Here is a 24,541-nt window from a genome sequence, read left to right as displayed (position 1 = left end):
GGAGGCCTGCTTCTCCCTCTCCCCCTCCCCCTGCTTGTGGTCCCTCTCTCGCTGTGTCTCTGTCAAATGAATAAATAAAAATCTTAAAAAAAGGAAAAAGAAATTTTTCATGGATGAAAATAAGTTAAGCACTTCTGACAATAATAATCATAGTGAGTTTTTTCAATAAAAAGTTTGGGTCACTGTCAAATTTCCCTGAGAATACAGTTAAACTATTCACAGGTTTACATAAAACTAAAGCAAAACAAAAAAACCAAGCACATAATTTACATGTATCAACTAATACTGATAGAGGAAGTGAGAGAAAAAAGAGCGCTGACCAATTTATAAGAGATTGACATTTACTGCAAAATTAAAAATTGAGCTTTATTTTTCTTAAAGGCTTTTTTTCAGAGCAGTTTTAGGTTTACAACAAAACTGACAGTTTTAATATAAACTGACAAAACCCCCTGTCCCCACACATATATAGCCTCCCCCATTATCAACATCACTCACCCAATGATGAATCTACACTGATACATCATAATCACCCAGAGTTACCTTAGGGCTCACTCTTAGTGTTGTATATTCTGTATTTTGAAAACATATAAGAACATATATCCATCATTATAATATCATACAAAGTGTTTTCACTGCCCTAAAAATCCTGTAACCTCTGCCTGTTCATCCCACCTTACCCCCACTGCCTGGCAACCACTCATCTTTTTATTGTCTCCATTATTTCTGCCTTTTTGCCTTGCCAGAATGTCATATAGTTGTCATCAGACAGTATGTAGCCTTCTAAGGTTGGCTTCTTCCACTTAGTAATATGCATTTCAGCTTCCTCCATGTCTTTTCATGGCTTGATAGCTCATTTCTTTTTAGTGCTGAATACTCCATTGTCTAGATGAACCAGTTTATTTCTCCATTCACCTACTGAAGGATATCTTGGTTGCTTCCAAGTTTTGGCAATTATAAATGAAGCTGCTATAAAACATCAGTGTGCAGGTTCACATTGTTTTCAGCTCCTTTGGGTAAATACCAAGGAGCACAACTGCTGGACTGTATGGTAAGAGTATGTCTAGTTTTGTAAGAAATCACCCAATCTTCCAAAGCGTCTGTACCATTTTGCATTCCCAGGAGTGAATGAAAGTTCTTGCTGCTCCACATCCTTGTCAGCATCTGGTGTTGTCAATGTCCAGCTTTTGAACATTCTAATAGGTATGTAGTAATATTGAACTTTATGTTTCATGTGTTTAATTGACACCCATGGAATTACATGAAGACCAGGGACATAGTAGCCATTCCAAAAATATTTACTCAATCAATAAATGAACTTTGAAAGACATTAGGCATTGTAATTCAGGCTACCCATTTAATAAGTTCATGCCAAAATAACACCCAATTCTTTATCCACATTGAAGCTTAAGAAGTAAATTGTTTGAAGACCTAAACTTTTGATAACCCAGTGACCAACAATTCTGATCCTAAGGAGAAGACGGTCTTCCATATTTACTTGAGCTGGGTACTAAATTTCTCACTTAATCATGAATTATGACTAATAAATTTTTATACATTTGTATTTTTTTTTTTTAAGATTTTATTTATTAGAGAGAAAGCAAAAGCAGAGGGAGAGGGAGAAGCAGACTCCAAACTAAGCAGGGAGCCCGATGTGGGGCTTGATCCCAGGACCCTGAGATCATGACCTGAGCCAAAGGCAGACGCTTAACAGACTGAGCTATCCAGGCACCCCTACATTTCTATTTCTTTTTTTTTTTTTTAAGATTTTATTTATTTATTTGGCAGAGAGAGAGACACAGCGGGAGAGGGAACACAAGCAGGGGGAGTGGGAGAGGGAGAAGCAGGCTTCCCGCCGAGCACGGAGCCCGATGCGGGGCTTGATCCCAGGACCCTGGGATCATGACCTGAGCCGAAGGCAGATGCCTAACGACTGAGCCACCCAGGCGCCCCACATTTCTATTTCTTAAAACGTTTCTACATCGATTGTTTCTAACCAGTGCAATCACAATCAATCTTACCATACTTTTAAGTAGTAAAAGTGCACTGGATAAGATTCCAAAAGGGAACACCTAGAACGTTTAAACTTTAATCTTTAAAGTAGGCTGGACTAAATCCTTATTTTGTGATAGGCACTATTAAGCAAACTGTTACACATTATTTAATCTTCAAAATAACTCTTGGAGGGTGCCTGGGTGGCTCAGTTGGTTAAGCGACTGCCTTCGGCTCAGGTCATGATCCCGGGGTCCCAGGATCGAGTCCCACATCAGGCTCCCTGCTCAGCGGGGAGTCTGCTTCTCCCTCTGACCCTACCCCCTCTCTTGTGCTCTCTCTTTCTCACTCTCTCAAATAAATAAAATTAAAAAAACAAAAAATAACTCTTTGAAGTAAACATTATTATCCTCTTTTTTACAGAGGGGAACAAAGGCTCAAAGTTAACTTGCTCAAATGCTGAAGTCAGATATGAGATTTGAAACCATGCCTGAAGCCTAAGCTTTGGTTCATTTCATTTCTCTACACTGCCTCCTACTGTTAGCCCTATTAACCTCTTGCTCCTGCTTATGAGGCAATTTATTTTGCTTTTTCAACACAGTTCACCATAGATTAATTTTTCTATAAACTGAGATACAGATACCAACCTGTTACAACCCGGGTTATCCCAGTATAATGAAGTTTAAAATGTTTATTTCTGACCCAGTTGTTAAAAATTGTAATAAAATATTTCAGTCTGATAAAAATATTTAAGAATTCTTGAGGAGGTAATATAGAGAGATCTGATATTTGACCTGTAGTAGAGTGACAGTATAAAATGTGAAGAATTTTATTTTAAAAAGGAAAAAGAAAACCTTAATTTTTAAAAATGTGCAAACATTGAGGTTCAAATACGAAATAAAAATAGACTGACAAAATTTGATCTTACATTTTTATCCTTTTAATATATAGTAGTCAAACAAAATGTGTATTTTCCAAACAAAATTTATTTCCTTTGTTAAAATTATGTTTGTGGAAAAAGAGCCATTTATATAGGAGATAGTAATTCATAAGTATGGTTGTGGCCAGTTAGGAATTATGTTGACAACTCTGTAATTACATGAAATGCTTCTCTTTGTTCCAGTTCAAGATGATGATTACATGGAGACTAAACTTAGGGCATGATTTGAAAATAAGAGACCAGAAATATCTTCATTAATTACTATAATAAATTGTGTATGTCGTAACATAAAAGTTAATCAAAAGCTTGTTTCGCTGGAAAATGTGAGAAGTTAAGAGTGTCAATAAGAGAATGAGATGCTAAAATTTTTCCTCTTTTTAAAATCTATAGAAGAGAGGAAAATCACTAGTGAGATTTGCTGCGTAAACAAGTCTCATTTAGCAGACTATACACTGCCAGTTATGATATACAAGGCACTTTATGGAACGTGTATTTTATAGTAACAAAAATAATGCAGAGAATTCCTGTGAGGATTAAATGAGATAAAGTATCTAAAGCACTTAGGTAAACTGGCTAATCAAAGGTAGCTATTCCTGTAAATAATATTCCTATCAACAATCTTAAGGGGTAGGACTTATTTTTAATTTACAGATAAGGAAACTAAGGTTAAGGTGGAGAAAGTAATTTGCCCAAGACCACATAATTTATAAGAGATATAATGAGTAACTGAACATGTTTGTATGATTTCAAAGCCCACATTCGCAACTACTGGGTTATATATAAAGAGGCTCTAGACAAATAAGCACTTTTATTTAAGTAGGATTAAATGGGATAACAATAGAGAACAAAGAACCAACATACCTAAAAACTGTAGCACACTGCTGAAACCACTGTAAATCCAGTCAAATATGAAGGACATATCCAAATCTTATATAGAGTCTGAAAAAGAAAGTGTTTTGAATTCAGTAGTCAACATTTAACAACATTAAAGAGGAACTCTGAGTAAATAATCCTACAACAACCTTACTATAAGGAGTTAGCCATTCTTACCAGGGTGGTCTAATCTGATCTATACTGATGCATAAAAAACAAAATGCCATTAAAATACCAACTAGTGAGGTGCCTGGCTGGCTTAACTGGTAGAACATTCAACTCTTGATCTCAGGGTAGGGAGTTCAAGCCCCATGCTGGGTGTACAGCTTACTTTAAAAAAAAAGGGGGGGGGGAACGCCTGGGTGGCTCAGTTGGTTAAGCGTCTGTGTTTGGCTTGGGTCATGATCCCAGGGTCCTGGAATCGAGTTCCGCATCGGGCTCCTTGCTCATTGGGGAGCCTACTTCTCCCTCTGCCTGCTTCTCCCCCTGCTTGTATCCTCTCTGTCTCTGACAAATAAATAATTAAAATCTTAAAAAAAAAAAAAAAGGGAGGGGTGCCTGGGTGGCTCAGTGGTTAAGCGTCTGCCTTCGGCTCAGGTCATGGTCCCAGGGTCCTGGGATCGAGCCCCGCATCAGGCCCCCTGCTCAGCGGGGAGTCTGCTTCTCCCTCTCCCACTCTTCCTGCTTGTGTTTCTGCTCTCGCTAACTTTCTCTCTGTAAAATAAATAAATAAAATCTTTAAAAAAAAAAAAAGGAAAAAAAGTGAAAGCCCTCTTTCCATTTTTAAAAAACCAAAAAAATTTTAATTAAAAAACAAACTAGAGACCATTATTTGCCAATCAGAGTGGCAAACACGAAAATGAATTGTAACAGCCAGAACTGGAAAAGATGTCGTAAGAGAGGCAGTTAATAGCAGTATAAATTGATGCAAATCTTTTTAATAACTAATTCGCCAGTAATATATGTTATACTGTTTGACCCAAGAATTCTACTTACTTACTTACTTATTTTTTTTTTTTTTTAAAGATTTTATTTATTTGACAGAGAGAGACACAGCGAGAGAGGGAACACAAGCAGGGGGAGTGGGAGAGGGAGAAGCAGACTTTCCGCAGAGCAGGGAGCCCGATGTGGGGCTCGATCCCAGGACCCTGGAATCATGACCTGAGCCGAAGGCAGACGCCTAACGACTGAGCCACCCAGGCGCCCTTACTTACTTATTTATTTAAGGTATGCTTTAACTCACAACCCTGAGATCAAGACCTGAGCTGAGATGAAGAGTCGGATGCTTAACCAAGTGACCACCCAAACAACCCCCCAAGAATTCTACTTTTAGAAATTGTCCTAAATATGGACAATCTTTATGTATACAGATGTGCATCAAAGCATTATGTAAGAAAAATTTTGGAAATAATCTATATTCAACAGTAAGTTAAATGAAGTATATATGGTCTATGAAATAGGTACCAAAACCTTAGAGTAGGGGAAGGAAGAGCAAGGAGAAAGAGATGAAAAAAGGAAATTTATGATAGTAAGTTTCCGAGTCTGATTATAGCTACGTGGAGTAAAAACCCTCTTTCTGTTACTTTTGGTCTTTTGTAGTAAATGGTAACAGGTGGTAAATTTCTGGGTCTGTCATCTTTCGGCATTTTTCAAATTTTAATCATATTACTGAATGTTAAAAAACATTTTCTTAAATCACAGTAGAACATGCAGAGTATAGTTCCGTATAGCATTTACTTGACATGGGCTTGATAACTAATAAAGCTAATATGGAAAGAAGAGGAAAAAAATCCTGGAGAAATGAAAGATCACATATACAAAAATACACTTTCAGATCAACAAAGTTCATTTTCTAGAGCTAAACAAAACCCAGGCCCAAAACTTGGGCCAAGTCCAAACAATTTGAAAGGTTCTGCTATCTTTGACATTCTTTAGACAAAGTGTGACACACAACACTGCTTTCTTTAACCACCTCTCAGTCAGTGGGCTGCCAACCTGATCCAGACAGGCCCACCAAACTCAGAATTGCTAGAGGATAAGGTGTTAAGAGATTACACTGCCTTGAAAATGAGAGACGAAAGAGACACCTACCTCCAGTTTAGAAGGTCTAGCAGTATTTACTAGGCGATTCCCTGGATCCAGGCAACAGCCTCTCCCTTCTTCCATCCCCTTACTTGAACTTGCCAGAGCAAAATTTTGCTCTTGCAACCAGTCCATTCCTGACTGAGAATGACTCACAAATTATAAAGTTTCATATGTCAGTAGCACAAGAATGAGAACTAGAAGAGCCACATATATATATATACAAAAATCCAGGGACGCCTGGGTGGTTCAGTTGGTTAAGCGTCTGCCTTCAGCTCAGGTCATGATCCCAGGGTCCTGGGATCAAGTCCCACATCGGGCTCCTTGCTCAGTGGGGAGCCTGCTTCTCCCTCTACCTCTGCCCCTTCCCCTGCTTGTGCGTGCTCTCTCTCTCTCTGACATAACAAATAAATAAAATCTTTAAAAAAGACTCTCTCCCTCTGCCTCTCACTGCTCACTCTCTCTCTCTAAAATAAATAAATCTTAAAAAAAATCCAGTACCTTAGAAGTTCTTATTTTACTCAAGTTGAAAATTATATCTCATTCTATTATTATTCTAGGTCATGTAGAAATTGAAACTTGTAGTCACAGAATTATATACAAGTGGCTTATCTTTTCTGAAGATTTTTAGGTAAGATGTATGTTTTTCAAACAGAATCATAATTTTCACTCTAGGGAATCAAATAAAGCAGTGGTGTATTGAGACATTTTATTTAATTCAATAATGATTACCAAGTTCATATTATGTCCAAGGTCCTAAGCTAAGACACCATGGGGGATACAAATACTGATGATAAACATGGCTCTTTCTCTTGAAAAGGTTAAAGTCTAGAGAGGTAAGTTAGCTACACAAATGTAATTCAACTGAAAAATGTTAAAACTGAATAGGATATTATCTAGGATGGTAACAACTTACCCTATAGAATTTCCAAACTTATACAAACACAAAGAAAAAGACTGCCCATATTGTAAATGATAAGCTATTAGGGAATGAATGATCATAACAGTGTAAAATCAGAATAAAGAGAAGTAATGCAGTAGGAAGGGGTATGGTATGCTCACAAATGTACTTTATGCTCTGTATAGAAAAAGAAAACCAGTCCTCCTTGTCTCTACATCCAGAGTCCTATTTCCACAGTTCTACAGAGACAACAAGTTGTAGCTAAGGAAAGGTTTGGTTTGTTTGTTTGTTTGTTTAAGATTTATTTATTTGACAGACAGAGAGAGAGACAGCGAGAAAGGGAACACAAACGGGGGAGTATGAGAGGGAGAAGCAGGCTTCTGGCTGAGCAGGGAGCCTGATGCGATGTGGGGCTTGAATCATGACCTGAGCCAAAGGCTGACCCTTAACGACTAAGCCACTCAGGTGTCCCTAAGGAAAGGTTTCTTGGATGATGTTCAGCCTGAATCTTGAAGATTAAATAAGAGTTTGCTAAGTGGTTTTTATACTATGTGGAGAGGTGTGAAACTAAGTGGGGACAGCAAAAAGTCAGGTACTGTGAAATGATGGGACAGGTTAGGGGGCTGCAAACTTAGCATCAGTCAACAGGTGCTCACAAGTGAGGCATAAGTCTGAGAAACAAATCTGATACTAAATTTAGGCATTTGGTCTTCATGCTTGCTACCCATAACATATTGACATAGGAAACAATACTGAATCAGTCTTTCAATCTAATAAAGCAAAGCTAACAAGAAATAGCAGCTACCCCCATGAGCATTATGATTTGTTGAAAGGTTAAGAACAAGAACTACGGGGTCACGTGGGTGGCTTAGTCATTAAGCGTCTGCCTTCGGCTCAGGTCATGATCCCAGGGTCCTGGGATTGAGCCCCATGTCTGGCTTCCCGCTCAGCGGGAAGCCTGCTTCTTCCTCTCCCACTCCTCCTGCTTGTGTTCCCTCTCTTGCTATCTCTCTCTCTGTCAAAAATAAATAAAATCTTAAAACAAAAACAAAAACAAGAACTACGGAGCCAGGATTTTACCACCAACCTTAGGCAAGTTACTTCAGTTTCCTTACCTGTAAACTGGGAATAACAGTAGCTACCTGAGATGGTTGTGAAGATTAAATCCATTACTATACACAAAGCACTTAGCATCTGGCATGGAGGAAGCATTCAGCATTAGCTGCTCTTATTTCTTCTACCATGTGGCCCAGAGGACTAGGCACTTTGTGAATGTCACCGCTAAACACCCCAACAACCTTTCAAAGTAAATATATTAGTATTATTTTTTTTTTTTTTAAATAGGCTCCATGCCCAATGTGGGGCTTGAACTGAGGACCCCGAGATCAAGAGTCGCGCATGCTCTATTGACTGGGCCCCCAAGTAAATACATTACTGTTCCCATTTTACAGAAGAAGAAACTGAAGTTACAATAGCTAAGACTCAAGTATTAGGGATTGGCACATCCAAGTTTTAAACACGGGTCTTTCTGACTTCCAAGTCCGTTCCCTTTCTTTTACACTGCAGTGGCTTTATAACAAAGTTTTAAAGGCTAAATTTGTTTAAATGGTTACGTACCATTTTTTGAATCACTCCAGCTTATGACTTTGACATGTAATTCCTCCTTCTCCCTCACATCACACATCCAGTTAGTTATTCCCCAGCTCTATCAATTTCTGCAGTCTCAAGCTTTCTTTGATTCCTACAGGAACCAGTTAGTGAAGAACCTTAAATCACATTCCCAAACTACCATCTTAACTTCAAATTTTGTTTGTACCACTCTGTACACACCCTCCAGAGTGGCTTCATCAAAATGTCATCTTAGACTTGATTTATTGCATGGTCAGGGTGACTATAACTCCCAGCTTGCTGGGGACAGTCTCAGCAAAGTTAGCTCAGTACAATTATTCATAGTGCTTCCTTTCACTCTCAAAAGCATCCTGATTAGGTGTGAAATTATATGGCCACCCTATACCCATGGATAGAGAGCCACTGGAGGTCTGTGGGCTGAGAAATGATTCAAACTCCTCATCCAATATTCCAGAACTTCCACTATCTATCTTTTGGTCACCTTTACAAGCTTAAATCTTCCCTTACTTGTAGCTTTCCCTGGGCCAAAGTAAACCACTTGCCATTCACTGCCGGTGACCTATACTTTACCATCTTAAAACCTCTGCCCATTCTCCATCCCAACGAACAAATGAATTTCTCCCACCAATTCTGCCTAAAGGCCTCCTGCCTCAAGCACCAGCCAAATGCTATGGAAGAAATGAGTTTTCACTTGAGATGATCTTTAAGGGACAAAAGAGTGGAAGAACCAACAGAACCCAGCAAGGATAGAACTAGAAGAGGGGCGCCTGGGTGGCTCAGTCAGTTGAGCATCTGCCTTCAGCTCAGGTCATGATCGCGGGGTCCTGGGATCGAGCCCCACATCGGGCTCCCTGCTCTGAGGGGAGTCTGCTTCTCCCTCTCCCTCTGCCCTTCCACCCCCTTGTGCTCTCTCTCTTGTTCACTCTCTCAAATAAATAAAATCTTAAAGAAACAAAAACAAAAAACCAAGAAGAGACAGTGGCAGAAGTGGAAAGAAGTTAGCCCCATTAGTACCGCTGCAGAGATGTCACAGCTTGCTTTGTGACTAGGAGACAACCGCTGAGAGCATGAGTCACCCACAGCAGAGCGGAAGTCCAGGAGAGCCCAAGGCTAGTACTTAAAGCACAGCAGAGCTGGGTCTCCAAGAGTCATTAACTGTGTGACCTTAGAACAAGCTACAGTTTCTTTTGCAAACTCTCTCAGGGTGTTGTAAAGATCAAGTTGAGATAAAATGCACAAAATAAGTACTTAATACCTGGTTGCTGTTATTATGGAGAAGGAGTAGGACAGAAGGTCAATAGCTGGAGGCAGTAAGGAAGGAGTCCTCTTTCAAAGAGTTTGAAATAGAATGACAGAAGGATTTTCTTCTTAAGGAAGGGTAAGTATGTTGATAAGAAGGAGCTAGCAGAAAGGGAGAGGTTAAAGATGAGCGAGAAAGGTAAGGAAGGAATTGCAAAAGGGGCACAGTCTCAAGAGGAGCCAGGGCTGAGAGCACTTCTCCTCTAAGATTAGAAGGAAGGAGGGCCAGGGAACATACAGTGGAGGTAGCAGGAATCAGACTCCAAAAGTGAAGAAGGGGTACCGAGAATTTTCTGAGGAGCAGAGTGAAGATTCGAATAGCTACTGTGGGGAAAAGATCAAGTTAAAAGACTGCTAAAAAGAGCTGAGTGCTTGGCTGGGGCAGAAAAACATTCACAGCATTGTCCATCTGCATGGATTTCCAACCTCCCCCTCTCCCTGCCACCCCCTCCAGCAAGGATCAGCTTTACAGAACATGGAGTGAACAGGGATTAGGAACTGAAAAAAGACAAGGGGAACACTAGTGAGAGGCTGAAGTGATACGATCAAAAGTTCAGGCTGTGTGAATAAATGTATAAAGGCAGCTAGTACCTGGGGATAAACTGGGCAGCAAAGGCAGGCTTCTCACAGAAGAGAACTAAGAGAACAGGGGGAAAAGCTCTGGTCGAAAAGCAACTGTAGACATACATAATCATAGTAAAAGGGCAAGAAAAGTGAAAGGTGGAGCAGAATTGTGTCAGCAAACTGGAGGAGAATGTGGGGTTCAAAAATTCAAGAGGATCAGGTCTGGGTGGTGGCAAGTTCCAAGGCCCAGCTCTGGCACAGACAGATGAAAAAAGCTGGGGTGAAAGAAAGGGGAAGCCAGGCTACATGGTATACTGTCCACGCTGACAGCAGAATCACCAGGAAGAACGCGGGGCTAGAGAGAGCAAGACTGTGAATCAAGTGACAAAGTCCTCATTGAAGGGGTGCCTGGCTGGTTCAGTTAGTGGAGCATGTGACTCTTGATCTCGGGGTCATGAGTTCGAATCCCACGTTGAGGACAGAGTTTACTAAAAAAAGAAGTCCTCACTGAAGATGACTGTTAGTAGGTGAAAGCTATGAGACTGACAGAGAGTGGAATGGGGTAAGCCTTGAAGGAAAAACGATTTTTTGCATAAAGATGGTCCAAATTTGCTGTTGTAAAATTTGTCCCTAGAGAAATAATTAACATATATGGGAAACTCTGCTTTAGAAGATAATGAGATATTTATATTTCAATAAAGCTGTGGTTTCTAAGAACCTTAAAACAAGGTAGGAAGCATTAGTCATTTTAAAGTAGAAATAAAAATGCCCAACTAAGACTAAAAGTTACTTAGCCACAAACAGATACCTGAGCCCTGAGAACAGGTTACACAACACCATGAACTCACTATTAGACATGTGAAGAGCAAAGGTCAAGAATAAGGAAACATATACACGTCAGCAGATTTATTTATTGCATGAACAACAAACAGGAAAAGTGCCTATGCCGATTAGAAAAGTGATCTACCCCAGTAACATGAAAATCAGTACAAAAGAGTAGAATGGAACAGAACCGCTCAGATTACAAATAACTGCTTAAAGCCTTCTCCCATTAAACTTACATGAATGATTCCATTTACATGAAATGTCCTGAACATTAAGTTCTCAGAGTAAGTTAGTGGTTGTCAGATAAGGGAGGTAAGGGGAAACTGGGAGTGACTGCTAATAGGTACTGGGTTTCTTTTTGGGTGATGAAAATGTTCTGGAATAGATAGTGGTGATGGCTGCATAACACTGTGACTATACTAAAAACACTAAATTGTATACTTTAAGAGGATAAATTTTATGGTATGTGAACTATCATATTTCAATAAAGCGATTATTAAAAAATAAAGAAATAAAAAGTTCCAATAGTCTAAAAAGGCAAATATAACACCAGAGTAGCATTATAGAAACAATACATTATTAACTCTGGGACGCAAAGGATGGTAGAGCCATGGTGAAAGTTGAGTACCTATCCTAGAATTTTATTTATTTTTTTAAAAAAGATTTTATTTATTTGTTTGTTTGTTTGACAGAGAGAGACACAGCGAGAGAGGGAACACAAGCAGTAGGAGTGGGAGAGGGAGAAGCAGGCTTCCTCGGGGCTTGATCCCAGGACCCTGGGATCATGACCTGAGCCGAAGGCAGACGCTCAATGACTGAGCCACCCAGGTGCCCCTATCCTAGAATTTTAAAAATCAGGATTTAATATGCATCTTTTAAATACTATTATTTCATTCTAAAGCCAGTCTTTCTAAGCTCCAATTTCTTCTTACTTATAATAGGAATACTATTTGCCTCACAGAGTTTTAAGAATGATTAATTATGTGGGGCGCCTGGGTGGCTCAGTCAGTTGGGCATCTGCCTTTGGCTCAGGTCATGCTCCCAGACAGGGTCCTGGGATGGAGCCCTGCAGCAGGCTCCTTGCTCAGCGGGATCCTGCTTCTCTCTCTCCTTCTGCCCTTCCCCCTTTTCGTGTTTGTTCTTTCTCAAATAAAATCTTAAAAAAAAAATGATTAATTATGATAATGTACCTGAAAATATTTTGTATACTACACAACGTAAAGTGGTATTAACTCATTCCAACTAAATTAACTGAAATTCAAAACACAAACTTTATTTTTATTTTTAATGATTTTATTTTATTTTTTAAGTAATCTCTACACACCCAGCATTGGGTTTGAACTCACAACCCTGAGATCAAGAGTTGTACACTCTACCAACTGAACCAGGTGCCTTCTCAAAAGCACAAACTCTAAATGCCAATTTTCAAGTTAACTTCAATATTAACAAGAATATTGAAAGGGGGGACGCCTGGGTGGCTCAGTCGGTTAAGCAGCTGCCTTCGGCTCAGGTCATGATCTCGGGGTCCTGGGATCGAGTCCCATATCGGGCTCCCTGCTCAGTGGGGAGGCCTGCTTCTCCCTCTCCCTCTGCCCTTCCTCCCACCACCCCACTTGTGCTCTCTAATAAATAAAATAAATCTTAAAAAAAAAAATAATATTGAAAGGGGCGCCTGGGTGGCTCAGTCGTTAAGCGTCTGCCTTCAGCTCAGGTCATGATCCCAGGGTCCTGGGATCAAGCCCCACATCGGGCTCCCTGCTCCGCGGGAGGCCTGCTTCTCCCTCTCCCACTCCCCCTGCTGTGTTCCCTCTCTCGCTGTGTCTCTCTCTGTGTCTCTCTCTGTCAAATAAATAAAATCTTTAAAAAAAAATACTGAAAGATTTCAGTATTTTAATATGAAAAAAAATTTTTTTAGAGAGAGATGGGGAGAGAGAGAAAGAGGGAGGGGGAGAGGGAGAAAGAGAATCTTAAGCAGGCTCCATACCCAGAGCTGAGCCCAACTCGGGGCTCTATTTCACAACCCGAGCCGAAATCAACAGTCAGATGCTTAACCGACTGAGCCACCCAGGCACCCCAATATGAAGAAGTTTTTAATGATATTTTTCATGAATGTCTTTATTTATTAATATTTTATTTATTTATCAGAGAGAGAGAGAGGGCACAAGCAGGGGGAGCAGCAGAGGAAGAGGGAAAAGGGAGCAGGGAGCCCAATGTGGGACTCGATCCCGGGACCCTGGGATCATGACCTGAGCTGAAGACAGACACCCAATGAACTGAGCCACCCAGGCGTCCCATGAATGTCTTTAAGTATTAACGACACTGTCACTGACCGTCACCAGAAAAGGTACTAGAATAGTTTCCTTCAACTCTAGGTAAAGATATTTACTAGAAAAGATTAATCATAATTTTCTACCCATCTTCATCAGGTTTATGATAAAAATGTGTATAAATTCCGTAAGATCAGTAAACTACCTGATTTAGAAATTATGCTCATTTAGAAATTATGCACACTTCTCTTTCAAATTCAAATAGTACTAGAAATATGAGACCAAACTCTGCTTGACCATGTTTTATAGAATTTCAGCAAGGCCCTGTGTATTACCAAGGATGGAAAGTAATAATGTTAAATGTTTCAAGACAGTGCTGACTTTATATTCTCCCCTAAAATTCTTAGATTTTCTTTCTATAGCCTTTAAAATTTTGAAATAGTGATGCAAATACAAAACTCAAAAAAACATTTTATGATTAAATGCATAGCAATCATAGTAATGGGATTAGACCTTTGGGTTCATGTAATCAACCAAAAGTACAAACTCAAGTTTCCTTTAGGGAAAAATGACACTCGATTGAAAGGTTAAATCTGTGACAAATATAAAAAGGATTTTTTTAAGAGTAAGAGAAGGGGGAAGAATGCTATATTATGAATAAGGTTGTTGTGAGTCTGAGTACTGAACTTGCCTATACTGAATTAAATGAAAATCGAGGGGCGCCTGGGTGGCTCAGTCTTTAAGCGTCTGCCTTTGGCTCAGGTCATGATCCCAGGGTCCTGGGATAGAGCCCCACATCAGGCTCCCTGCTCAGCAGGAAGCCTGCTTCTTCCTCTCCCACTCCCCCACTCCCCCTGCTTGTGTTCCTGCTCTCGCTGTCTCTCTCTCAAATAAATAAATAAAATCTAAAAAAAAAAAAAACACCTGAAAATTGATATAAGCAGTGACAAATTCAATCCTTAAAATACTTTTTTTAAAAAGCTCTAGGCCCAACATGGGGCTTGAACTCATGACCCCAAGATCAAGAGTGGCATTCCCCCACTGAGCAAGCCAGAAGCCCCCTTAAAAAAATTTTTTTTTTTAAGATTTTATTTATTTGACAGAGAGAGACACAGCGAGAGAGGGAACACAAACGGGGGGAGAAGGAGAAGCAGACTCCCGGCTGAGCAGGGAGCCCGATGTGGGGCTCGATCCCAGGACCCTGAGATCATGACCTGAGCTGAAGGCAGATGCTTAACGACTGAGCCACCCAGGCGCCCCCTCCCCCTTAAAATACTCTTAATTGAAATTGTTTTAAAAGCTACACACAACAAAGAGAAAGTTTTCTTTTTTTTCAAATTTTTATTTAAATTCTAGTTAACATACAGTGCATATTGGTTTCAGGAGAAGAATTCAGTGGTTCATCACTTACAAGAGAAATTTTTCAAATGCATGATTTTAAAGGTGTTTGCTTAGTAATGTTTTGCAGAGAAATCATTTAAATGAGTATCAACCAAGTATACTCAAAGAAGAGGGTGGAGAAATAGTCATTATACAGAATTCTGATTTATAAACTTCAAATGATGTGGCAGTGATTTTCATTTCTGATAGCCTAATCTTTTGTCTCAATTCCTGCTTGAAGTGCAAGGAAAGGATGGTTAAAATGTACTTTTTTCAACTGCTCATCTTTGTAATTATTAACAACGCTTCTCTAACATTTCTAAAATAAAGTCAAAACATTCCTTTTCTGCAAACTCAGAAAATGCCACTGAACTATAAGATTAGTTTTTAAAGTTCCAAATATTTTGGTAATGAATGTAAATCCTCAAAACAGTATTAGATACACACATTGCTTTGCTATGTCAGCAACACTAATTACTGACAAATTATAAGTCTCCCCTTATTCCCCATCTGTAAAATAGAGATGATACCATTACCTTCCTTAATGAATTGTTGTGCGAATAGCTAGCACCTCACACATAGGAGACAGTAAGTATTTCCTTTTCTTTCATACCTTTTTTTTTTTTAAGATTTTATTTATTTATTTAAGAGAGAGAGCGCGCACAAGCCAGGGGGAGAGGCAGAGGGAAAAGCCGACTCCCCGCTGAGCAGGACCCTGGGATCATGACCTGAGCCAAAGGCCGATGCTTAACCGACTGAGCCACCCAGGCGCCCCTTCTTTCATACCCTTAGCTGGTATTTTAACACTGAACTTAGGATATTCTTCAGAGTAAGACACGTGGTAATACTGAGCTTGACAGGTAAATATGCAAATAATACTAGGTTTAATTTTTCAAGTTAAAAGGATTCCCTCACCTCGTTTTGCCCAATGCACCAAATACCTTACGTTCCTAATGAGTTTGGTTCTTCGGGCCAATGAGGTCAGAGTTTCAGCTGTTGTCAAAACAAATTTCTATGTTGTTCAAAAATCTTGGAACAATTTATAAATCATTTCAGTTTTCCCCCAACCTGTTTATCCTTTCTCCCACTCAGCTGGGACTTGGGCTATGGCCAAACGTTAACTTCTACTAGTAAGGAAGCTCACTTTGCCGCCACACTAATTGGGAGAACTGAAAACACCGCGTCACAGGGTCTTGAACTGTCAATGATCCCCGCCGCCTTCACCTGATCAGGTGAGGAAACTGAGGCTGAGGGGAAGGAAGAGCTTATCTACGCCTTACAGTCAGTTCATTCTTTTCTGAAATGACACCGTTTGACAGCAGCAGGTGTACTATCCAGAGGACTCTAACAGCGACCACCGCAGAGCAGGAAAGGAACCCGTTCCTCTTAGTGCCGCCTGACTCCAGAGAGGAAAACAGGGACCCCTTCCTCGCCTGGTCACAAGCAGGGGCCCCGGTGGGCTCAGGCCCGAAAAGTGCACCTTCCCTGGGATCCACAGCTGCCGCCTGCCGGTTCTACCCGGAGAAGAGACCGCCACTCACCTGCGAATGGAGAGAGCGCAATTCCTCACCTGGCGACCGCCCTACACCCGTCTAGTTCGAACTGGAAAGCGCGATGGCTGCCGATGTCCCAGCTCCCGTCAGCTCCTTCCGGGCCGGGAGGCGGGGTGGGGGGTGGAGGGGTGCTTCCCTCCTGGCGGTCCGCAGGGCCACAGTTCCACGAGCCCAAAGTTCCGCCTCCCCGCGGTTCCGCCGCCAAACCCCAGGCTGAGCGCGCTTGCTGGCTGCAGCCAGCCTTCCAGCAACCTGGTCTTCCCACATCCGCGGGAAAGGGCTTCAGGGACCCGAGGGCGTAGGCAGAGAAGGAAACGCGAGTCTGTAGCTTGGGAAAATTATCTATGACATCCGTTTTTAGAAATGCACTTTATTATTATTATTTTTTTTTTTTGAAGATTTTATTTGAGAGAGAGAGAGAGAGCACATGGGAGGGCCAGAGGGAGAAGCAGACTCCCCGCAGAGCAGGGAGCCCAATGCGGGACTCCATACTGGGACTCCAAGATCATGACCTGAGCCGAAAGCAGTCACTTAACCAACTGAGCCACCTAGGCGCCCTAAAAATGCATTTATTTTATTTTATTAAAGATTTTATTTATTTGACAGAGACACAGCGAGAGAGGGAACACAAGCAGGGGGAGTGGGAGAGGGAGAAGCAGGCTCCCAGCTGAGCAGGGAGCCCAAAGCGGGGCTCGATCCCAGGACCCTGGAATCATGACCTGAGCAGAAGGCAGACGCTTAACGACTGAGCCACCCAGGCGCCCCTAAAAATGCATTTAAAAAAATATATTTTCAAAGTATACCTGTTTCTTGAATTCATAAGTAATTTACAAGACGTAATTATGTGCCAGATAATGGGTTGGATGCTAGGTTTTGAGCTTTATTTTTTATTTTTTATTATTTATTTATTTGACAGAGAGACAGCAAGAGAGGGAACACAAGCAGGGGGAGTGGGAGAGGGAGAAGTAGGCTTCCTGCTAAGCAGAGAGCCTGATGTGGGGCTCTATCCCAGGACCCTGGGATCATGACCTGGGCCAAAGGCAGACGTTTAACCAACTGAGCCACCCAGGCACTCCCCTTAAATGTGTTTAAATAAGAATATTTGGGTGCCTTGAATGGAAGTGTGATGCTCTCAGGATTGCTCTCAAGCCAAGTTTCTAGGTCACAGGGACAGAAGGAGGAGCTGTTTGGGGGTTAAAGAATGGATTATTCAATAGAAGAAAAACCTATAACTTGCTCTGCTGGATCTCCCTCTTTCTGCTGCAGCCTCAGAAAATGCCTTAGCCCATGTGTCTTCCCTTCATATTTGCCATTTCTTCTGCCAGAACAAATTTTCTAAACCTCTCCTCTTCACCTCCCTATGTCATATACACTCCTCAGGTCTCAGCATAGATAGCCCTCTTTCATCAAAACCTCTCTCCCAGGGGTGCCTGGGCGGCTCAGTCCTTTAAGCTTCCCACTCTTGATTTCAGCTCAGGTCAAAATCTCAGGGTTTTGAGGGTACCTGGGTGGCTCAGTCGTTGGGTGTCTGCCTTTGGCTCCGGCCACGGTCCCAGGGTCCTGGGATCGAGCCCGGCATCGGGCTCCCTGCTCCGTGGAAGCCTGCTTCTCCCTCTCCCACTCCCCCTGCTTGTGTTCCCTCTCTCACTGTGTCTCTCTGTTAAATAAATAAAATCTTAAAAAAAACCTAAAACTCAGGGTTTTGAGATCCAGCCCCACGTAGAGTTCCATGCTTAGTGGGGAGTCTGCTTGAGATTCTCTCCCTCCCTCTCTACCCCCCTTCCCCCCTCCCTCTCTCTCAAATAAATAAATAAATAAAATCTTTAAAAAAACAAAACATAAACAAAACTCCCTCCCAAACTTGGGTTTCTCCAGCAACTGTACAATTAGCGTATTATGATTCAAGTTACCTTATAATTGTCCAAGTAAATATGTGATTATTTGTGTAGAGTCTCCCCCAATAGACATTCTGTAAGCCTCCTGAGGTCAGGAACCATATCTGTCTTTTCTTCTCTTGAACCTATTTTCAGTGCTTGGCATATAATAGGTGCTCAATATGTATGAGCAAGTGATCCATTCATAAATGAAGGACTCCTACGTATTTTTAAAATTATTTTATGTATTTATTTGTCAGACAGAGAGAGCACAAGCAGGGGGAGTGGCAGGCAGAGGAGAAGGAGGCTCTCTGCTGAGCAAGGAGCCTAATGTGGGACTCGATCCCAGGACTCTGGGATCATGACCTGAGCCAAAGGCTGATGCTTAACCAACTGAGCCACCCAGGTGCCCCTCCTATGTACCTTTTAAAAGATTTTATTATTTGACAGAGAGAGAACAAGACAGCACAAGCAGGGAGCCTGATGTGGGGCTCAATCCCGGATTATGACCTGAACGGAAGGCAGACACTTAACCGACTGAGCCACCCAGGCACCCCTCCTAAATACAGTTTTGTCCTGAAGGGATTGAAGAATTTCACTAGAGTCCATTGATCTGAGTTAGAGGAACTTGTTTTTCCAGTCTGGGTTCCCCTCTACTCTCTTTCCCACTTACCTACTCTTGAATCCAGTTTGGTTTCTTAAAATTAATAAAAGGAAATCTCATTTAAAATGGAGTCAGGAGGGGTGCCTGGCTGGCTCAGTCCGTGGAGGATGGGACTCTTGTTCTTGGGATCATGAGTTGGAGCCCAATGTTGGGTATAGAATTTACTTAAATACATATATATATATATATATATATATATATATATATATATATAGTAAAATGGAGTCGGGAGCCAGAAGTGGGAGCTCTTATACCCTACCACTCTTCCTTCATTGCAGACCCCAACAGGAATAGACTTACCTTGCATTCCCCATAGGAAAAAGACTATTTTACTACCATAGCAGGAGGAAAGAATTTCTTTATCCAGCAGCAGCCCAGCCAATGAGAAACTGTCACAACTCAGCCAGTGAAAAGCCACTACACTTAGAACTCCCAGTTTATTCCAATGGGCGTTTTGTTTATAACAAAGGCCTCTCAACTTAGGCATTCCTCTATAAAGTGTGGTCCTCACCTTTGTTCTCTAGACTTGCCGAGCCCTAGCTTGTGTGTCTGGAAATGCAATTCTCTGCTATTTCAGAATAGACCTTTTTTTTTCTAGTAAAATAACAGACAGTTTTATTTTTAAGGTTAACAGGTTTAAAAAAAAATTTTTTTTTTTAAGTTGTAGAGAGACAAAGGGAGCATGCAAGCGGGGAGGGGCAAAGGGAGAAGGAGAGGGAGAATTCCAAGCAGGCGCCACGCTCCAGTGTGCAGCCCAACATGGGGCTTGATCCCATGACCCTGAAATCAAGAGTCTGATGCTCAACCCACTGAACCACCCAGGCACCCCTGAGGTTAACAGGTTTAACCATCGCTTTTAAGTAGTCAAAGGACTACTTCACTGGACTCCTCAAAATTATAGCTCTTATCCTGGATAGCCTTTTTTTTCCTGATGTTGCTGGCATTTTAGTCAGCCTTAAAAAGTCTAAACTCCTGGCTTCAGCAACAAATTGTAAAATGGCTAGGAATGGAGGGTTGTGACAATAAGCAAGACATAGCGTCTTTACTCAAGGACCTTTCAGTTTGGCAGGGAAATGTGTTAAGTCACACCTAACTCTCAAAGAAGGTAGGGGAAGAGAGGATAATAATGTACAAAATGGTGGTGGTGGTGGTGAGGGAGTGAAGAGGCCGGTGATGCCAGTGTTTGAGGAGAGTCTTAAAGGCTACATAGCATATTTCCCCCCATTTTTTTTGGTGATTGTTGTTATAAAAGTAATACATATTAACTGTAAAAAGTTTGGGAAATCCAGAAAAATACCTCATGCAAACAAAAATCACCCCCAGTCTCACCTTACAGATAAACCACTTTTATTAGATTATAATCATACTATACATGGTTTTATAAAACATTTAAAATTCAAAACATTTGTTATAGATGCTTTACCATGTAATTAAGTATTCTAAATTCTGAATTTTAATGGATGCATTTTTACTAAAATATAACAGATAAGAGCACAACCTCTAGCCACAGACTATGCTTTTTTTTTTTTTTAAGATTTTATTTATTTAACAGAGAGAGACACAGCGAGAGAGGGAATATAAGCAGGGGGAGTGGGAGAGGGAGAAGCAGGCTCCCCGCAGAGCAGGGAGCCCAATGTGGGGCTCGATCCCAGGACCCTGGGATCATGACCTGAGCTGAAGGCAGACGCTTAACGACTGAGCCACACAGGCACCCCCACAGGCTATGCTTCTAATATCACTAGCCACTTAGAGTTCCTGTGTAGGTAAAATGGGGATTAATATCCAGTAGGGATGGTATAAGAGAGAATAATACACACAAAGGGAGAGAGATGGGAAAAGCACCATACAAGTATTATGATTTGACTGGGTAGGTTTGGGCTGGACTGCTGGGGACCTTGGCTCCTAAACTATAGAGCCTCTTGAGGGTTTCAGGTAGACCGGAACATGTTCAGTGTAGTTTTTGAAAGTTTGCTCTGGCCACAGTGTGTGGGTTGTACTGGAACAGCTTGACTGAAAATCAAGATCAGAAATGAAGCTGCTCCAGTCATGCAGGTGAATGGTAACATAGGCCTGGGTTGGGTCAGTGGGAACAGGGAAATACGGAGTTGTGTGTGAGAAACTATAAACATTGGAACCTATAAGATGTCATGATTGATGGCATGTTAGTAGCAAAAATAAAGGAGATATCAAAGTCCAGAATTTTAACTTGGATTACTTTTATTTCCACTATAACAACCTCACTGCAGATTACTGGCATCGCTGGCCTGGTTTACTGCAACAACTCCATTCTTCTCCCTGCAATCAATTATCATCACAGCTGTTGGATTCTTTTTTTTTTTTAAGTAAGCTTTAGGCCCAACGTGGGGCTCAAAGTCACCACCCCAAAATCAAGAGTTGCATGCTCCACCCACTGAGCCAGGCACCCCAGATTTTTTTATTTTCTTTAAAGATTTTATTTATTTATTTGAGAGAGTGAGTGAGAGAGAGAGAGAGCAAGAGCACACACAAGCTAGGGAAGAGGCAGAGGGAGGGAGAAGCAGACTCCCCACTGAGCAGGGAGCCCCTGGGATCATGACCTGAGTCGAAGGCAGACACTTAACCAACTGAGCCATCCAGGTGCCCCCCAGATTTTTTTTAACAGGCATTCATCTTAAAGCATGAATTGGATCAAATTACTCCCTTCTTTACAACTCTTCAACTGCTTCCCAAGGCCTAACTCCTTACAATGCCTTATAAGACTTATTGCTCTGGCCTCCTCTACTTCTCCAATCTTATCTCTTGCCATTCTGCCTTGCTCACTAAAGCAAGCTCATTCCTGCGTCTGCATTTTGTAGGTGCTGTTCCCTTTGGCTAGAGCCCTTCTTCTTCCCATTTTCTCTCTCTGTATAGCAGCTTTCTCATCCTTTGGATTACAACTTAAATGTCACCTCTTGTCCTGACCATCCTAACCAAATCAGGCTCTTACTTGCTATTCTCTGTCTCAGTACCAATACTTCAATAGCACTGACCAAATTTTAAACTTAAAAATATATATTTATATACATTTTTCTTTTCTGTTTCCTCCACTGTAAAATTCACAGTAGGAAGAGACCTTGTCTGTCCTGTTCTGTTTTTGCTGGTGCTTAGCAAGTACCTGGCATAAGGAAGGCATTTGATATTTGTTGAATAAATTAATTAATCAACAAACGAAGGAACTGGTGAGGTCATTCAGCAGAAAATATGATGAAAAGATGGGTTTTAGAGTAGAAGGTGCATCTCTGATACTGTGATGCTAGGGTGTTTGTAGAGGGTGTAGGGACAGAGGGAGGTATTTGGGGTTAGAAAAGGAAAATGAATTGGCATTTGATTTTGTACTTTCAGGCAGATGGGGCCTGACAAATTACACTATTAGGTCTATATCAGATGGGATACAATGTAGCATAATAGTTAAGAACCTAAAAGAATTAGGGGCGCCTGGATGGCTCAGTTGGTTAAGCATCGGCCTTCGGCTCAGGTCATGATCCCAGAGTCCTGGGATCGAGCTCCCTGCTCAGTGGGGAGCCTGCTTCTCCCTCTCCCTCTGCTACCTCCTCTCCCCCCACTTGTGCTCGCTCTGTCAAATAAATTTTTAAAAATCTTTTTTTTTAAAGATTTATTTATTTATTTATTTGACAGAGAGAGACACAGCGAGAGAGGGAACACAAGCAGGGGGAGCAGAAGAGGGAGAAGCAGACTCCATGCAGAGCAGGGAGCCCGATGCGGGGCTCGATCCCAGGGTCCTGGAATCATGACCTGAGCTGAAGGCAGACGCTTAACGACTGAGCCACCCAGGCACCCCTAAAAAAATCTTAAAAAAAAAAGAACCTAAAAGAATTAAAGACATAATTTAGAAACAAGTGCTAGTAATGTGGCTTAGCTATACTTGAAATATGAACTTGTAGTAGTGAGTTGATGAGAGGCAAAATAGAAGATGGGAAAAGATGACACTTTAAATTCATTCATTCAAAAACATTTAACGAACACCTGTTAAAGGTGAGGCCCCAAGTCAAGCGCTGAGAATACAGATGTGAAAAGGACACATCCTTGGTCTCTACTCTCTGACAGTCTAAACAATGAGACACATATGAAATAAAAAAAAATACCTTAGAATGGGCAGGATATGTATAGAATTTTATCCCACTGAAGAAAGGTAAACATAGCCCTAAGCACTTAACAATTATGAGAAGTGCTATGAAAAAAAATAATAAGCAAGATAAGAGGGTTAGAGTGAGCAGGGAGGGTAAGCTATTGTATGGGGTGTTCAGAGAAGGGGTAAACAATAAGTTAACCTGAATAAAGGCTGAAGGGGTGAGAGATTGAGCCACCTGCGTATCTTGGGGAAGAGCACTGAGGGATAAGAAGTAAGCAAGCGTAAACGGCAGGCTTGTGGTTAGGTAGGTAGACAAACAGCAAGTGTGTGTGCAGTGGAGTGAGTGAGAGAGTGTGGAAGATGAAGAGAGGTAGTAGGGCTAGGTCATGTGGGACTTCAAAGGTTGAGTAGGACTTTGGATTTTACTCAGTGCGAGATGAGAAAAGCCATGCAGAGAAACTTGATGGAACAGGCACAGGGAGCAATTACAGGTGTTGGGGTAAAGGAAAATAAAGACAGAATAAGTATTTAGGAGCTCAGTTCAACATGTAGGATGGATTGGAGAGAGGCAAACCAGAAAGGCTATCCCAGGAGTTCCACTGCAAGATGATGAAAATTAACCAGTGGGCGGTGAGAATGGCAAGAACTACATAAAGATGAAAAGTTTTCAAAGAAAACATGGTATTTGCTGGCTTGGTGTGAGAGGAGTGTTCTTGTGATGTAGCTTTGGAGCTACTGACCTTAGATACAAACAGATGTCCTGCCAGAGGCAAATGAGGCCTAAGGAACTGTTCTTAAAATGGAGTCACAAGAGTTTCAGAACAAACCTGTTGTTTGTAATTGAAACCATTTTTTTTTTTTTTTTGGTTTGAAATAGAACACATTTTTATTTATTTTTATTTATTTATTTATTTTTTAAAGATTTTATTTATTTGACAGAGAGAGACACAGAGAGAGAGGGAACACAGGCAGGGAGAGTGGGAGAGGGAGAAGCAGGCTTCCCGCCGAGCAGGGAGCCCGATGCAGGGCTTGATCCCAGGACCCTGGGATCATGACCTGAGCCAAAGGCAGACACCTAATGACTGAGCCACCCAGGCGCCCCTAGAACACATTTTTAAATGATTAAAGGACCTAAAATAATTCCCCCATTCTGAAAAGTAAACAGAATTGTTCCAGTTTATCAGCTGACAATTCAACAGTGATGAGCAGGCAGGCAAAGGGGCCCTAGTGTGTGAGCCTGAGTCTACTTCTGCATGTCAGCAAATATTATTAGGAATGCCTGTCTACCTCTTTGGGTCTAAAATAAATAATCAACTTTAATGGACCATTCTTTGTATAGTGCTGTCTCCTTGTTGAGACTCTGGAGTGTCATTTGTTTTTTTGTTTGTTTATCATCTTAAGTAGGGTTGAAGGCTTTGAAAATAATGTACAGAAAATCTGATACATACACATATGAAGGGTGTATCTGTGGCAGAAGGGTCCTGTTGTTCTGGAAAACAAGGATAAAAAGGTAGAATATATTATTGACATTAGTTTAGAAAATGTAGGATAGATACAGGTAGTTAACTAAAAAAGATCAATACCTTTAACAAC

At 41.2% G+C, this 24,541-nt stretch overlaps 1 protein-coding gene across 3 annotated transcripts in view; it reads right to left on the bottom strand.

Moving 5' to 3' along the window:
• SAR1B (secretion associated Ras related GTPase 1B) overlaps positions 1 to 16,420 on the bottom strand; it is a 31,060-nt gene extending 14,640 nt beyond the window's left edge. Inside the window, exons 1-3 of one of the 3 annotated variants that reach the window (XM_078067502.1) lie at positions 16,291 to 16,410; positions 15,665 to 15,742; positions 3,791 to 3,868 (exon numbers count right to left, since the gene is read on the bottom strand). In XM_078067502.1, the coding sequence (XP_077923628.1) occupies positions 3,791 to 3,848 (58 nt within the window). In that variant the 5' untranslated portion in view covers positions 3,849 to 3,868; positions 15,665 to 15,742; positions 16,291 to 16,410. Of the gene's footprint in view, positions 1 to 3,790; positions 3,869 to 15,664; positions 15,743 to 16,290 lie in introns of all 3 variants that reach the window. The other 2 variants (XM_078067501.1, XM_078067503.1) reach the window with 2 other exon arrangements.
• Between the last annotated feature and the right edge of the window lie 8,121 nt (positions 16,421 to 24,541).

Source organism: Halichoerus grypus, chromosome 2 (genome assembly GCF_964656455.1).
Source record: "Halichoerus grypus chromosome 2, mHalGry1.hap1.1, whole genome shotgun sequence".
Classification (NCBI taxonomy): Eukaryota; Metazoa; Chordata; class Mammalia; order Carnivora; family Phocidae; genus Halichoerus; species Halichoerus grypus.
This window is presented reverse-complemented; position numbering and strand designations above follow the sequence as displayed.